The following is a 17,117-nucleotide window of genomic DNA, read 5'->3' on the forward strand; positions in this document are numbered from 1 at the left end:
CGAAAGAAATTGTAAAAATACATCGTTGGTAGGAGATCGATATCCCTTGATTTAAAATTTAAAACGTAATAGGACGACCTTGAGAGGAAAGAGGGAGAAAAAAAAAGAAAAAAACTGTAATCATGCATCAGAGTGCACTTATGATCGATGCGCGAGTTGCATTCGGAAATGAGTATCGACCGTCGAAGCACTAATACTATGCAATGAAGTAATACATGTAGATGTACGTATACATGTACATACGTAGATAAATGGCTGCGAAACATCCTACTCATAAACAGAGAGAGAGAAAGAGAGAGAGAGAGAGAGAGAGAGAGAGAGAGAGAGAAAGATCACATTTCATAAAATTCTGTCGACCTTGCATTCGATAAAACGAGACACGACATTTCGTTACCTTTATTCGATCTTATACACGGTGAACCTTATTTTTACAGCGTATATTTTCTCGATATATTTTCTTGTCACTTTCGGACATCCACATTACGAGAATGAATATTTTATTTGGGTGAAAAAGAAAAAGGTCGTTGCCGAGATAAAAGATTCAAGGCTTTCCTTAAAGCCCGTTGGATTATCTCAACGAACGTGAAAATATGGAGAGTAGTAAGTACGTACCGGCATCGTCGTCTAGCGGATGAAAACGTAATTTGCGTTCAAAGTAAAGTTTCCATCGAGATACACAAGGAATTACAGTAGCTCGTAATACTTTGCATGCATATCGACAGACGACTGCTTTGAGCTTGGCTATGCTAGAAAATTCTTCTACGAGATAAACAACGTAGTTGTTGTTCCCGTAACGAGGATGAAACGTACGATCGAAAAGACGCTGACTACGCTGAACGAGAAAAAGCTTACGTTTCGATAAGATCCTAAAGGACTACCTTCACCGTAGCTTGTTTTTCACCTATTTTCCATAAAACATATGTATTAAAGATCGTAAGGAAAAGCTTACTACAACGACTCTAATATGTAAATGAATTTCTAACTTTTGCTATGACGAATTTCGAGGATATAACGAATGACTTACGATAAGTAATATATGAAAAATAAGTGGAACGTATCTATAGAGGAGGGAAAAAGGATCGTCGATAAAGATAACAAATACGAATTCTGAAGAAGATTTGCTTTGTGTATGTGTTTATCGTGTATACGCGAAGAGGAGAAGGAGACGAAGAAGAAGAAGAAGAAGAAGGAGAAGGGGGAGGAGGAGGAAAGGGAGAAGACAAATAAAAAGAAGAGAGAGGGAAATATAGCTTACATAAAACACGCGATTATATTTCGCACGCTGATGTTTCTAGTTTCAGATAACGTGAAAACCGCGACGTGTGCTCGATGAGTTATTATTACCATCTGGAGCACGTCAGAAACAAGCAACAACCGTGCAATTGCCGCCTAGTCTCCCATTTTGCACGGTGGAGAAAGCACGAACTACTTAAAACACCTACCCTATCGTTTTAAAGCTTTTAATCACGAACAATGTTATACGAGAAACGTTAGCGCGTATATAATTTTCAAATAAATCTTACCGAGTATTATTGTGATACGTTAATGAAAGTTCGCCTCTTCTTTTTTCTTATGATAATACGTTAAAAAGAAAAGAAGAAAAAAAGAAGGAAAGGAAATATGACCTTTTAGATTCGTATGCTTCGCAAAAAAATATGCAATTCAAATGTTTACTCGTATCGTGTTTTTATCATTAGCATAACGAAACATACAGAACCGGTCACCGAATTATAAATGACTTTTGATATCACAAAGAAGTGTAAAAACCCACAAACATTAATTTGAATTGCACGTTGGATTTTTTGAAGAACAATGAAGTAGATATATATGTCATGTACGTATGACACCGAACAAAGTTCGATGATGATTTGCAATGAGAAGTCGGACTCGAAATAAATCGCGACGTAAAAAACGAAAATTGTAAGAAATCGAGCGAGGGATTATCCATAACGTGTTCCTGAGTTAAATCAATGACGTGGAAACTCTACAGCTTTAAGATAAAGTGTACTTAAGTGTTCTCTAACTAAAATAAAAATCAAAGTCTCTACTTTCTTCTATTTTTTCTTGTCTCTATCATTCTTCTCATCCGAATTATCAACTTTTTGGATCTATTTTTTCTTCTCTCATTATTATTATATATTCCATATAATGTATGTTTATCTGTAAAAAAAAAAGGGGAGGAAAAGAAAAAAAGGAAAATTTATTTTCGTGGCTCGCATACTCGTTTCATTTAACTACCGCGAAATCACGGCGCATGAGAATGCAGCGTGTAACTGTCGAGAACACACGTACGTATGTAAACTCGGTTGCGATGAACCTCGACCATCCCGTTCTCTCTTCTAAAATGTACTTCATGATAAATAAAAGAAGAAAAAAAAAAGAGCACGAATAACGCTATAAAATTATTACGAATTAAATACTTGAGATTAAACGAAGAACGAATGGAGATAATTAAAAACTCTCGAAAAACTTATATAATGACTATACGAGTAAACTGATACGAAAATTGTTTCGAAACCTACAAACTCTTATAAACGCATTAACAATATTTACGATAGAAACATATACGTAAAATATAGCGAAATATTTACATGACAAATTTCATTATTCTCTGATCGTCTCTATATAATCTAATCTCTAGCATATTTTCTATTCGTTCGCGTGCACGAAATCATCGGAGTATAAAAAGATCCTCATCGTTGAATACATTGAAAATCTTTCTGGTTGACGACGAACGTAATCTAGAATACGTAGTTGAAATGCATAAATAACGAATGGGATTCATAAAAGAAAAAAGAAAAAGAAAAAAAAATAACTAGAACAAAAAAGAAAGAAAAAAAACTAAGTTACAAGAATCGAAACATTCAGAAATATCAAGAGAGTCTGGCGCAAAAAAAAAATAGAATAAAAAGTGAGAGGAATAAGAGGAACGAAAAGAGAGAGAGAGAAGGGGGGAGGGAGAGACGTAGAATGAGGAGAGGTAGAAGAAGCATGGATAGAAAGAGATTCAATTAGACCTTTAATGGAGCTTGTATACGAGCCACTTAAAGCCACTTGCGGCCGCTGGAGCTAGCTGTTACTTGCATTGACCCAAGCACGATTCCCTTTAACTTCTTCTCTCCCTTCTCCGAATCTTCTCTTAACCTCCCTCCTCTTTCTCTCTCTTTCTCTACCCCTAACATGCCCTATGATTCCGCTATTTCTCACTTACGTCCCTCCCTCCTTCCTTTCCACCCTCTTTCTGTTCCATTTCTCTTACAAACCTCGCGAACTTCGATCGTCCAAGCGAGACGAACACCATCGGTTTTATACGACATACCTACTGGAAATTTAAGTCGATTTGTGAAGTACGAGCAGTAGCCTCTTAAGATTTACTGTTCGCTAATCTCACGATCGAAAAAAGGATAAGAAAATCGCTTTAGTTATTTAAAGAATGACAACTTATTAAAAATTTTTCCTACAAACATTCCGAGCATACCTTCGACTGTAATCTGTTTTCTCAATTTTGAGCGATAATCTTCTCTTGAAAAATATAGATTTAATTTAATCTCATAATATTTCATGTAATCTAACGTATATAATATTTCATATTTACTTACCTTTTTATCAACCATTTCGTAGATATTCTTTCCGTCGATGTGAGTAACAAAACCGATACATTTCGACGATCACCAATTCGACGATATAAAAAAATATATACATACATATATATATATATATACACACACATACATATTATATATATATATATAAATATATATATATATATAAAAGATAACGAAATAACTTCATCAAAAAACTTTGACGAGATTATGAAAATTCATTGAGTTTTTCCACGATCAATCGTAGTCCGTATTACTTCATAAACATTATAGTTCGTCAATACTTATAAAACTCGTTGAAAAAATACGAAGATCGTATCTATAAACCAGATTTGCGAGATTCAAATTTTATAAAAGTATCTCGTGATATATGCATGTATATGAAATACGATAATTTTATTAATATATCGGATATCCTTATTTTTTATTTTTATTTTTTTTTTTTACTTTTTTTATTTATTTATATTTTTTTTTTATTTTACCAACTGATACGAAAATGGTGTCATAAAAGGACTTTTACCGGAGATTTGCTTCGTAAATAAACGCAAGCAACTGTATCTTCTTTCTAAAAACAAGCAGTGAAATGAGATTATGCGGTCTATTATACGATATGTAACTTCGCGATAACGATTAATACTACGACCTTCCTGAAATAGTAATAAAATAAAAATGGCTTAAAGAACCTGTTTTTCCCGTAACTTGCACGCAAGAGTGACTAATCTTTGTAAAACGATACGTTGCCTATACCAACCAATCTAAACGATATGTCGAACGTTGTTTATCTTATAAATAACGTATCGAATAACGAAGGACTATAGAAATTTATTTACGACATAGGTATTCGATATTAAGTGATTTTTTTCAAAAAATATTCTTTCGTTTAAAAAGATTCTTTGCTAATTGCATTTCTATTGAAAAACTTCAAATATTCTTTATAGATATTTATATACAAAATCTCTGCTATAGAAATGTATTTTTCATCGAATAATTATAATAATAAAGATTCGTAATAATAATTTAAAAAACAATTATAGTCATCTATGCAAATCGATTGTAACTGAACGAGACCGCCATCTGTACGATCTACAAACTAACGTTTTATCGTCCGCATGAGGTACACGAACAGACGTCGCATCTTGAACGACTTTCTATAGTCTAAAAAACTGAATTACCGACGTGGTCTATGGTTCAAGTCATGGCGGGAACATGGCGCACTCTAGAACACAAATTCAACGATGCGTCTAATTTTCCTTTTTTTTTTTCTTTTCCAGCAAGTTGATTATATCGATAAATAATTAAAATACCTATAAAAAAAATATTCGTTTTGCTACTCATTCGTAATAATTACTTTCTTCGAGTTTTTACGATGCTATAAAAAAATATTTAAATCATCCTTTTTAAATAATATATCATATTAATTAACCACATCTATGCTCATTATCATTTTAAAGGATATTGAAACATATCTGTAAGTTTTCTATATGCTATACTATTAGATACATGACATTTTAATCGAATAAAATATCGATAATGATTAATAAAAGATTTATGAGAAAAATTGTATAAAAAAAAAAAGAAGAAAAGAAAAAAAGAAAAAAAATGAATTTCTATGCAATCGGATAATTTGACGAAGTACAATCGGAAAGACTCCTACAATTAGCAACTTCAAAGTGTTATGGGAGCTCGCACGGACAAGAGTCCTTAATTGCTCTTAATTAAACTAAATTGAAGGTTACCAGGGGACAAATAAATACGAAGCTATGCACTCCCTCGTTCGCGCGACGACCAATCATTGGTTCCTTTTCACGTACAACTATAGATGAGTAACGATTATCGGCACCATTCAAAGATAGCCAATTTGTATTTGTTTCGAACGAACATTAATTTCACTGCATTTGATTTTTTTTCCCATAAAATGTAACAATTGTTTCCGGATTATCATAAGAAGTTAAATGTAAATTAGAAACTATAAAAAATCGTTCTTATCAGTATCATCAAATTCATCTTTCATAAAATTAGACCAATATCTGTCGTTCACTCGTACGTCTCGCAAATCTGGTGTTTAAAAAGAAAGCAGAAGATACTATCGTTGTAAAAAAAAGAAAAAAAAATGAAAAAAAAATGAAAAAGAAAAAGGAATGCATTCGCGTATTATGCAAACGACTTACCTCGGAGGTGGGAACGAAGGCACTAGGTCCATCGAAGGCCGGTTCTGGTACTGGTAATCCTCTATCCTGTAAAAGAAAAAAAAAAGAAAGATACAATCAAATATCGAAGATATATCATTGAAAATCTTAGAATTATATCGACTTCTTGTAAGCTTGGCTGGCTCGGTCGGTAGAGCATGAGACTCTTATTCTCAGGGTCGTGGGTACGAGGACCACGTAGTTGCGAAGCTTTCCTTTCAAACACATATGTATACTTTCCGTGCAAGCTTTTATCGACTCTCACGTTTCCGTTCTTATTTTTCAAGAGCAATTCACGGTGGTAATAAAACGTCGACGATCGCGGTTTGTAACGGTAGGCCGTTTTGGCGACAAAATAGGAAGATATTTTTAGAACAAAGTTCGGTGAGTGTTCCCAAATAACCACGGAAAGCTGCTCCATTTATATAACGTCCCGCTATGTCCCGTTTTGACGCTTACCCGCTTTAAAGACGAGAGTATCGGACATTGAAAAGAATATTAAACTAGAGTATAAAGATCGATCGATTATTAAAGGGAGATATAGGTACATAGGATAATACGTAGAGACAAAGAAAACTTACCTTGACCATTTCCAGTATCTCAGCGCATTTTATCCTGACGTTCTGAAAAGGACAATTAACGCTGAGCCTGAGTATCACTGGTAGATGAAGCGTCACCAGGCTGAGATACTTGTTCGCTTGAGTTTGCCTCGGGCCATCGAGTGCATTTCCAAGATTAAGCATCCTCCCTACATCGCCAGGAGTAACCTCGGGACTATCGAGGACTCTGCCGCTCTTCGACGAAACGTCTTCGTCCTGCGAGAGAGGTCTTTTTATTTGACCGGCGCTGAACTTTCTCTCGTCGCTCTTCCTAAGACAATCCTGGTCCTGTTCGTACCTTCGCCAACTAGCACGGCCATCCTCGAGATCGTCCTCCGAATTTTCAAGATTCGCGTCCTCAACGAGTACCTCATTTTCGCGATAAGTTTCGTTCGCATTCTCGTTTTCAAATCCGTCGAGTGTATTGAAAACGACTCTTTCGCGCGATCTCCCTGTGATATCCGTTTCGTCTCGATACCTTCGCTCGAGAAGATCGCTGCTCTTAGAACGGAAATTAACGTTCCTACGATCGAAGAAGGCATTCCCAAGATTCTCGTCGAACTTTGGACTCTTCCCGTAGATCCTAGTGTCCAAATCCAACTCGTCCTCCTCCGGCTGTCTTTGCTTCGCTCCCTTCACCTTGATATAATTCTTTGTTCTCGGTATCCTATCCTCTTGGCTGAACTCGTTCAACCTCTCGTTCGACGACGAGATCAAATACTTTCTATCGCTGTCGCAGCTAGAACCGAAACGGCTCTCACTCCCGTCCTTGAACCTGCGACACTTGCCAGGCAATTGTTCGATCCTGAAACCCTTCCCCTCGTCCGAAGAAGTAGAACGACCCGATCTGTTCCCGTCCGCAGAATCACCGCCCATGTATCTTCTTCTTTCGACCGGTGTCCCGAAGCTCGAACTTTCGTTCGAACCCAGACGGCCATCGACGCAATCGAACGAACCCGAGGGATATCTTTCCGCAGTTTCGGAGCCACCGTCCTCCGGAAAAGCAGGATTTTCCGTAACACTTTGCGGAAAGAAGCAGTCGCTTCTGAAGGTATCCGGAGATGCCACTTGTTCCTCTACGTTCTTCGGAGTCGATTTCGAGGGTGAACGCTCGATGCTCATGTCGTACCTTTTCGACACAGAAGACGAGTACTTTCTTATTACGAGCTCAGCTATGCTCCGAGGAAACTTAAATACAACAACTGTAACTACTACGATCCTTTAACTAAAACGATCCGTTATCCGACGGTAAAATCGATAACGTATGATCGAAAACTCTCTTTCTAAAATCGTCGATTTTACGAGCGATTTTACGCTAGTAATAACTTTCTCCAAGTTTCGCCGGAATACCGAACGATATTATTTACCAAGATATTTCACTCACCTTCCATCCTGACCCTTGAACTTTCCGGAAGCGACATTGTCCTTCATCGCACCGGTAGTTTCCTCCCATTGATTCGGACTCCCAACACCTCCGAGCCATCCCTCGACCGTACTCCTGGCAGCCGCCAAAGCAATGTTCCTCGCTGCTTCGTCCCTCGCGCAAAGAGGTGCCAGAAACCTGCTCACCAATTCGACCTCGTCTCCCTTCGTCGACGCTCCACCAATCCCACAAATATTCGGATCGCTGTACATCTTGGTTAGAATCTTTCTCTTTCTCTTTCTCTTTCTCTTTCTCTTTGCTCTCGAAAGCAAATCTTTCAAGAATACGTTCGAATATCGAACGAGCTCGACTTTAATCTAAGGACGAATACTCCAGACGGCTCGAGTTACTCTCGATAATTCTCCCCTCTCTCTCTTTCTCTCTTTCTTTCTCTCCCTCTCTCTCTCTCTCTCTCTCTCTCTCTCTCCCCCTTTCTTCTCCTTCCTTCTCCAAACCAAAAACGAAACGGCTACGAAACTGCAAAGGAAAAATTTCGCAAAATTCGACAAAATCTCAAATATGTTTACCGACGGATTATCGATCTTATACTTTTGCGACGATCGAACGAATCGGTCCTTTGAAATACGCTTACGAGTGTACCAGTTTACGCCACGGGAGCTTGCTTCGCGAAAAACAGAGGGAGGGGAACAAAATAAATAAAAAAAAAAGAAAGAAGGAAGGCGTACAAAAGGTTTATACTATCCACTCGTAATTACGCTCGTTTCGTCGCGTTTTGCTGTGAGAATCGACCGTAAAATTCGTTTCTCCTCCGGGAAAGATTTTACCGACTTTGAAAAGTAACAGAGTATTTAACCATCGATCTATCGATTCCTTTCTCGATCGACTCACCAACGATGTCGTTTACGAACCTTTTTTTCTCTTTTTTGTTTTTTTCTTTCTCTCTTTTTCTCTCTTTCTCTTTCTTTCTTTCTTTCTTTCTTTCTTTCTCTTTGCTGTCTTCCTCTTGCTGTTCTCTCTTCAAAACGACGAGTTACATTTTTTCTTTACATCGTTACGTCGCGAAATGGTTGTCCTCGCCAATTTGAGAGTTTCTGTCACGAAAACGATCGGATCTGTTGCGCGTTGATTAATCCATTTGACACCTATAACAAAAAAAAAAGAACAGAAAAAAAAGAGTGCAAGATCAGTACAATACACGAATGTATAATACAGGAATACAAGATAATGAATAATAAAAAGTTTGAAGCGAGATTAAGGATCGCTATACTCTGCGTTAATTAATTTAACGGAGGATAGAGGGAAAGATAATCCATCGATGAGGTAACGTTGTACTCGGACACGGAAACGCTTCGCCGCGAGAGAAAATCGCACAGTGTATCGATTTTATCGTTCATCGAAGGTTATGCAACGCGATCGAAAAAGTATATAATTCGATTCTGATCGCTAGGGAACTTGAAAATTAACGAAGTCGAAGGGCCTGGTATAGTTGAATTTAATGAAAACGACTACGTCTATATACTTGAGACAACGCGGACAGCATTTAATTAGTTATTGTTATGTAATCTTATGAAGGCACAAAGCCGATTACGTATATCGATTTGCTAACGATCGCATTTCTCTTAATTCAGCTTATTATTTCAAATCGAAAGAGAGAAGGAGAAAACCGTCGAACTGTAATAATCATTGTGCAAACAACCTGGCAAAGAAAACGACGATGTTATCGAGATGTTGATGCGTGCGAGAATGCTTGAAAGAAACGAAAAAGAAAAAAAAAAGAAAAAAAAAGAGAGAGAGAAAGAAAGAAAATAATAACAACAAAAAAATAAAAGAAGAAGAAAAAGAAAGAAAAAAAAGAGAGAGAGAGAGAGAAAAAAGTACGAAAAGAAAAGAGAGTCTATACGACGCAGTCTCGGACTGTAAAGAAGTAAATTTACGATAATGGACACGCAACGCGAAATAACGTAATCGCAACAAGCTGTAGGGCAAAACGCTCACGCACAGTTTACAAAATTTATTATGATCTCGTGCGTGTTGTTGCATTAAACGCGTACCACGAACGATAACTTCGACATACGAGAATATTTTGTAAAGGATAAGAGCTTATCAGACGACGAAGACGTTAGAGACTCTCGAAGCATAACGACGATACTTCGCGAACTTCCACTTGTCACACAAAGCATATGTACATATGTATGTATGTACGTACGAACGTACGTATGTATGTATGTATGTATGTATATATATATATGTATGTATGTACATACGTACGTAGAACGTGTAACGATCGCCTGACAACTCTGGGACCGTACGAATCGGAAACCTTACGGTTAATTTACTCGTTCTTCCGAGGCGAGCCTCTTTCCAGGTCAGGAATCTTTCTCCCTCGAACGAGAAAATACGTAATAATTTGCGGAGGAAAGCGTACGTGTCAGCGGAGATGAGTTTCTCGCTAATTAGTTTCCCCAGAACGTTTCCGAGACATTCTCCTTTCGTCTACGTTTACATTGTCTACCTTTCTATATAATAACGATCGATATTTATGTCCTTTACGATAACTTTTCTATAGTTTCGATCCGAATATTCGCCATTGTCGTTTCTAATCCACGCTTTAATATTAAACGAAAGAAGAATGTAAAAAAAAAAAAAAGAAGTTAATACTCAACTCGTAGATTCAACGCTCGTTCGGAAAATGCAACGTACCGAAAGGGGTTAACTCGAAAATATTCGAAGTCAAGCCCCTAAAGTACTGTCACCCGTTTCGAAGCTCGCTCAACGATTTACGTGGAAAGTAGTATTCGACGAAGGAAGATGCACTCCTACGAACTTGACCTACTTTCTCAAGTCGAAGCCAGCCAAGTTCCAGGCCAACGAAATCCTCTCTCTCTCTCTCTCTCTCTCTCTCTCTCTCTCTCCCCCTCTCTCTCTCCTTCTCTATGATCTCCTCGAAGATACACGTTGGATAGATACAGACGCTATATCATATGCTCTTTCAAGGTGCTACCTACAGTAAGTAATCGAAATAAATTATAAGATAAGATCGTCGTCAATGTTCTCTCCGATAATTATATACACACTTAACAGCTAATATAAAAAATAGTCGATACCGAGCAAGCGAATAGTATATCGTGGGACGGTATGAAAATAGAAATAGTCGTTTCGTCGCGGCAGTTGCGCAATCGATCGATATCGTAGTACTGCTGGTCTTCTCCCTGATTGATGGACCCCCCCCCCTCGAGAGAAAGAGAGAAAGAAAAAGAGAGAGAGAAAGAGAGAAAGAACGAGAGAGCGAGAACCTAGGTCAAGGTTATTAAGGTTACGGAATGAGCGAGTTCACGTTCGACTCGTCACGCTCTGCCGACTCCGACTCGAATGAGATCAAGCATTTCTTCGTCCTTTTCTCTTTGATATATCCATCTTTCTCGATCTTTCTCTCTCGCGAAGGAGAGACAGTCCTCTTCGTTCGAACGATTCCCGACGAGTTTAGAGAGATCGATAAAAGAAAATCGCACGGAGGTTCTGTTCGATTACGTAAACCCGCTCACGCGTGCCCGGTACGCGCTTTCCTATTGCGTAAACGTGGAAACGATCGTCCTCCATCGGCCATCCCGGTTGTTTCGCGATAATTCACCTCGAGTTCTCAGGTTTTCCATGAAAGGAAAGAGCTAAGTCGTTCGTACGCGACCGTTCGTTCGTTCGTTCATTCGTTCGTTCGTTCGTTCGCTTTCGTCTCCTAAGCGATACGCGTCTTCTTTTCGCAAAACACGTCGACACGAGTTCGACGTCCTCTGGATGTCCGAGGCTCGCGAGCATGGCCGCACGCTACTCGAAAGAGACAACGAAGCGTCGTTTCATCGACCCGAACCAATTCGTTTTCGGAATCGACCGACCGGTCACGACCTATGCGACTACCTCTTTCCCTCCACGCTCGATCGTATAAGACCCTACAAAAATCAAGATCCGTAAACTGGCTCGCGAATAATGATCGATCGAATATATAGGAAGATATTAACGAACTTGACATGGATCGATCGATGCTAAAAACGGAAGCTAAGGAACTCCCGCCCCTCTCTTCACTCCCTCTTTCTCTCTTTCTCTATTATTCGTCATGTTTTCTCAAATGCCACGGAAAAGATAATCTATAAGCAAGTAGTTAGATACATAAGTAAAGTACATACGTTCCGTGCCGGTCGATGTCGGCTTGACGACAGTAGGCCACCAGAGAAAAAGGGATGAAATCTAAGAAAAAGAAATGAACTAACGGAAAAGAGGGAAGATTCTCTCAGCTATTCTAAATATTTATAATAGCAAACCTAAACCCTCGCTCGGTGTTCACGTTCACGTGACGCGATGCTTCGTTATGAATTATTTATGCCGCAACGTGCTACCGCTTGGACGCGTTGACTCGCATTCCCAATATACGGCGGACCTATACGTCTAGTCGAACATCGGCCGATTCGATAAAGCTGTTACTCGAAGATGCCAAAAGGCTTGCTCTCCCTTTCCCCGTTAATTGAATTAAACGAAGGGACTGAAAGGGAAAGGATTATGATGATATAATTTATCCGTGAAAAAATGTATCATTGAGACGATTCTCGGTGTGCACGCTCCGTAAAGACGTATCAAATCGAACGCGGATCGATCGCGGACGACGATAACGTTTCTTCGTCGACGAAAAGCTCGATCGACGAATGCATCGGCTATCGTCCTTGCTTATGACCTTGAAACACGCAAGAACAAATTTTCGTCATTTCTCTCCGTCTGTCTGTCTCTCTTCCTCTCTCTTTCTCTTCCTCTTCCCCGTCTAACGAATTGGAACGAGTACCACAGAGCATTCTCGATGTAGCGATCGAAATCAACCGATCGTAATAAGACACCAAAAGAGAAAATTCCTGTTATTAACGCTTCGATACTTGAACAAAGCACATCCTGTCACGTCGGAAGACAACCACCGAGCTATATATTGTAACGTTGTTTCAAATCGCGTACGATTTGCTGCACGCGACGAGCCTACCTCCGTAACATCGTTCGCCCGTGTAACGTCAAAGTGATTTGAAAATCACTACGGAGAGTGTTTCCCGTTAAAAGATGCAACATCGTGCGAGAGTAATCGAACCATTAGAGAAGCGTGCTCGTATCGTTTGTAATATTCCTCGCACGTTAAAGTCCTGGAAGAGTTCGAGAAGGTAACGTGCCGATCGTTTCAGAATGCAAGAGCGTACTTAAAACTTCTAAGATCGGTAACTCTTTGATCATACGTTAAAACGTAACGTCGGCTCTTTTACCGGCGATATAACGACCCAGAGACAGATAATAGCGTAATGGCGGTCGCAGGGGGTGGGGAAGGGAAGGAGACAAGCTCGTTGCTCGAGATAGCCACGTTCAGGGAGACGCGGAATACGAGCCTGATTGCCAAGGAGAGAAATCCGCGCGACTTGAGCTCGCCTTCCTCGAAGGTGTCCCCTCCTTCTAACCTTCTTTTTCTTTCCCCCCTCTCTCTCTCTCTCTCTCTCTCTCTCTCTCTCTCTCTCTCACTCATCGGGTTCTCACCTATTGTTCTTCTCGCAAGACCGCCGATTCGAGCAGAGGCCTTTAATAAAGCTTTAATGCTTAGCAGATTTCTATCGCTTGCGTATATCTCCTGGCTAAATCGTAACGAACGTTGCAACGAGAATTAAATAAAGAAAAAAAAAAGAGAAAAAGAAAAAAACAAACGAGATCCCCCTCCACTGGGAGTGCCTTCATGGCTCGTGAACACGATAGAAAGATAAAGAGACGGGGAGAGCAGTGTTGTTTTCCGCAACTCCTCCTCCTCTCGAAAGAAAAAGAGAGACCGAACGATTTTCTTCAGGTGTGCTGAAATAAGGATAGACATTAACGTTCGATCGGTAATTCTCCTCGTTAAATCCGTCATTAACGCTTGGCTTTGTTGCAAGGCGGCGCGCGTGCTAATCACCGATTAAAATTTATTAATTCATGTATTGTAAGAAGAGGTATCTATTATATTGATAGATACATACATACAAATGAATCATATTCTTTTTAAAAGGGACGGTCGTCGCACGATAAATTCGATTTCGCGTGGCTAAAGGAAAACATCGTTGGTAATTTTATGTCTTCGTCGTAATTACCTAGAAAAGTCGTAGAGTAAGGAGTAAGTAACAATTCGAAAGACGAATAGAAAGATAAACGTCGCGTAGGAGGTATGTCGTTAGGTGAAACGACGGCGGCCATTCGGTCGTTAAAACGTCGTAAAACACGGAAGGAACGAGATCGCAAGAGATACGCGATATATATATATATGTATATATACACATGCATACATATATACGTACATACGAGCATATGTATATATATATGTATGTATTTTCATTTCTATGAAGTTAACTAAACGCAAATGCGTACGATTCGCGACACGCTTCTCTTCTCTTCTCTTCTCTTCTCTTCTCTTCTCTTGTCGCGAGTGTAATGCAGAATAGAACAGAACAGAAGAGAACAGAACTGAACAGAACAGAACAGAACAGAATAGAATAGAACAGAACAACCGTGGCGGCTTTGGTCACGTAGCGAGAACGTTCTTTATCGAATTCTCCCAGGGAGAGCTCGTTTATGGGGACACCTGGTCGTACGCATCACGGTTAATTTGCACTCTCCATGAATTTTAACGAATCCTCGCGTTAACGTTAACGTACCTACAGTGGTTGGACGTTCCAACGATCGTGACTTCTTGTTAAAACCTCTGTAAAACTCTAAAAAACAGATTTATCGACTATCGTAACTTCTTCGTTTTATGCTAAAGAGTTTCTTTCTTTTTACGAACTTACGAATACTGAGGACACGTAATAATAAATACAAAGTCGATCTCTAATCTTGCTAATTGTCAAAATATGATGAAAAAAGAAAAAGAAGAAGAAGAAGAAGACCTTTCGATGGGATCTCTTCGCGTATGTAGATACATTCTTTTCGTACGTAGCTTTATTGCATACATATACCTACGCTCTGCGTGCACGTGCGCATATCGATTGCATCGCGAGAGCACTCGCCAAGATCTCATGTAAATCATCGACAGAAAGATATACACATATATACATATATATATATATATATATATATATATATATATGTATGTATAATACGTATATATACATATATATTCATATATAGATAAATAGATATTATAGCCGCTCCTTTCTACGAAACGTCAGCGAGAAAACGGATTCGCCGTAGAAAAACAACGGAGACTCCTCGTGAGACAAAACCCTTTTCTCTTCGCCTAAGTCTCTCGACTTTTTCTAACGGGCATACGTGAATCCTCCAGGTAATAAACTCTCCTCGATCCCACGGCTCGATAAAAAGAAATTCTCCTCTAAATGGCTTGTACCGTTCGCATTACCCGTATCCACCTACGATGGCTCACGCTCATTGTGTGTAAAATCATGTAACGCGAGCGCGAAGAATAAAGGCCGATCTCGTGTTCGAGGAATCGATCGATCGATCCTGATGCTTGATAAATGTCCATGTGTCTATGTAACAATATGCGAATATCGTTCCTATTTTCCGAAACTATAAACGTGAAAATGTTCGAAAAGAACATTTACGCTTTTCTATCCTCGTAAAGTACCCTTTAATATGTAACAAGATAGATTTACGATATTTTTAACACACAATTCCTACATTCGTTGTTTTATTAGAAATGAAACATTCTATACGATAGGAAAGAAGGATTCTTGCCAAGACTCCGTAAACTAATCATAGATTGAAATAAATCTAAAAAGCGATACTTTGATACTTTAGAGATACTTCTTGAGACTCTACTCTACTCTAGAGACCTTCCGAGTTCCGAACGAATAAATCATTATATAATTTCGCGAGAGCGAGAGAGAGATAGAGAAAGGAGAAGGGAAAAAATAAATAGAACATCTTTCAATTTCGCGCTTGTATCCAAGTTCTCTGTTATTTTCTCTCGGTATTTTCTTTAGAAATTAAAAAGAAAGAAAAATTGATTATTCGATCGATTCGATAAGACGAGATATCGCAGAACGACGTTGTCGAAGATGCGCCTCGCTGTCTACTACGCTCGGCCAAAGTCGACCTCGATGAGCAACTCCTGATTGGCGGCGTTCCAAACGCATGTTTTCTACCGAGTTCTTAACACTCGAGAACGGTACGCGTCTCGTTCTTAACGTTTCTTCGTCGATTTAAAGACTCAAGCAAAGCCCAGGTGCCGTTTTCGCGTGAAAACGACGAGCGCGAGTATAGCTTTTGACCTCCCTTGCACTCTCTGATTATTCTTAGTCCTGCTCGTCAGCCTGCTCCAATTTATCTCTCGATACGTTTTATTACTACGCGAGGGACTCTCTACGCGAACGATCGAATTTAGCTTAGACGAATCGTAGATCCGAAGCGATTGGACGAGTAAAGTGATTAGATTCTTCTTAGAACGATTCGATCGATTCTACGAATTCGATTCGAAGAAGAAAATTACTTTTCATTTCCGTTTCCAAGATTTTTCCTCGATCATTGACGAGAAATCTTGGGAAATTCTTTTTATTATTTTTTAATGAAACATCTCAGGAAATAGAAACGAAATTGATTCGGTCATCCTAAACTTTTCTTCCTCTTTCTCTCTCTCTCTCTCTCTCTCTCTCTCTCTCTCTCTCTCTTTTCATGCGGATATTATTAACGATTAAAATATTATAACTACATATTATTATTCGTGAAAAAGTAAAAGTATATTATATAATGTGGTAGTCAATAAGGAAATGAAAGATAGACGATATTTATAGTAAGTTTTTCCCATTATTTTTACGTATACATATATAACAATTCGTTAGATTTTTGTAACATTAGCACGGACGTTTAAAGAGTTTTACGTTTAAAAAGATGCCGTTAATATCTAAAGCGCTACTCCTTCTTACTCGACGGAATTAATTTTTTCCGGGATACCGCAATTCCACCGTCGGTTGCCTACGCGTTTTTACAATTTTCTTTCAAGCAAAGAAGTTAGATCACTTCTTCGAATAATTTAGTCGATCTATATCGATAGTTTATATCAATGACGAGTCGATAATAAATTCCAAATTACAAGTGTTATCTACTAATTAATTATTATATAGGATCGACGAGGACAGCACGGTTACCAGTGGTTTTCGTTTCGCGGTTACTCGTCCGAATCGAACAGTGAGGCAGCCTTTGTGTTTTAGACGGATTACGCGCACAGTTCTCGCTAATTGCATACATTCTAGCCGATTATTACGCTTTGTCGATCGCTACGATTGCTCGAGCGGAAGATCGTGCCTGTAGAACGACTGGAAAGTGGGATGACGCGTTACGTAATTTAAATAAGATC

At 39.0% G+C, this 17,117-nt stretch overlaps 1 protein-coding gene across 4 annotated transcripts in view; it reads right to left on the reverse strand.

The window, feature by feature from the left end:
- Positions 1–17,117, reverse strand: part of LOC127066931 (sestrin homolog) — a 95,429-nt gene that overhangs the window by 76,303 nt on the left and 2,009 nt on the right. Inside the window, exons 1-5 of one of the 4 annotated variants that reach the window (XM_051001225.1) lie at positions 11,947–11,967; positions 8,680–8,913; positions 7,772–8,287; positions 6,370–7,516; positions 5,771–5,836 (exon numbers count right to left, since the gene is read on the reverse strand). In XM_051001225.1, coding sequence (XP_050857182.1) covers positions 5,771–5,836; positions 6,370–7,516; positions 7,772–8,022 — 1,464 coding nt within the window. In that variant the 5' untranslated portion in view covers positions 8,023–8,287; positions 8,680–8,913; positions 11,947–11,967. Of the gene's footprint in view, positions 1–612; positions 632–5,770; positions 5,837–6,369; positions 7,517–7,771; positions 8,288–8,679; positions 8,914–11,946; positions 11,968–17,117 lie in introns of those variants that run through there. The other 3 variants (XM_051001224.1, XM_051001230.1, XM_051001232.1) reach the window with 3 other exon arrangements.

The sequence above is a fragment of the Vespula vulgaris genome, chromosome 10, assembly GCF_905475345.1.
Source record: "Vespula vulgaris chromosome 10, iyVesVulg1.1, whole genome shotgun sequence".
Classification (NCBI taxonomy): domain Eukaryota; kingdom Metazoa; phylum Arthropoda; class Insecta; order Hymenoptera; family Vespidae; genus Vespula; species Vespula vulgaris.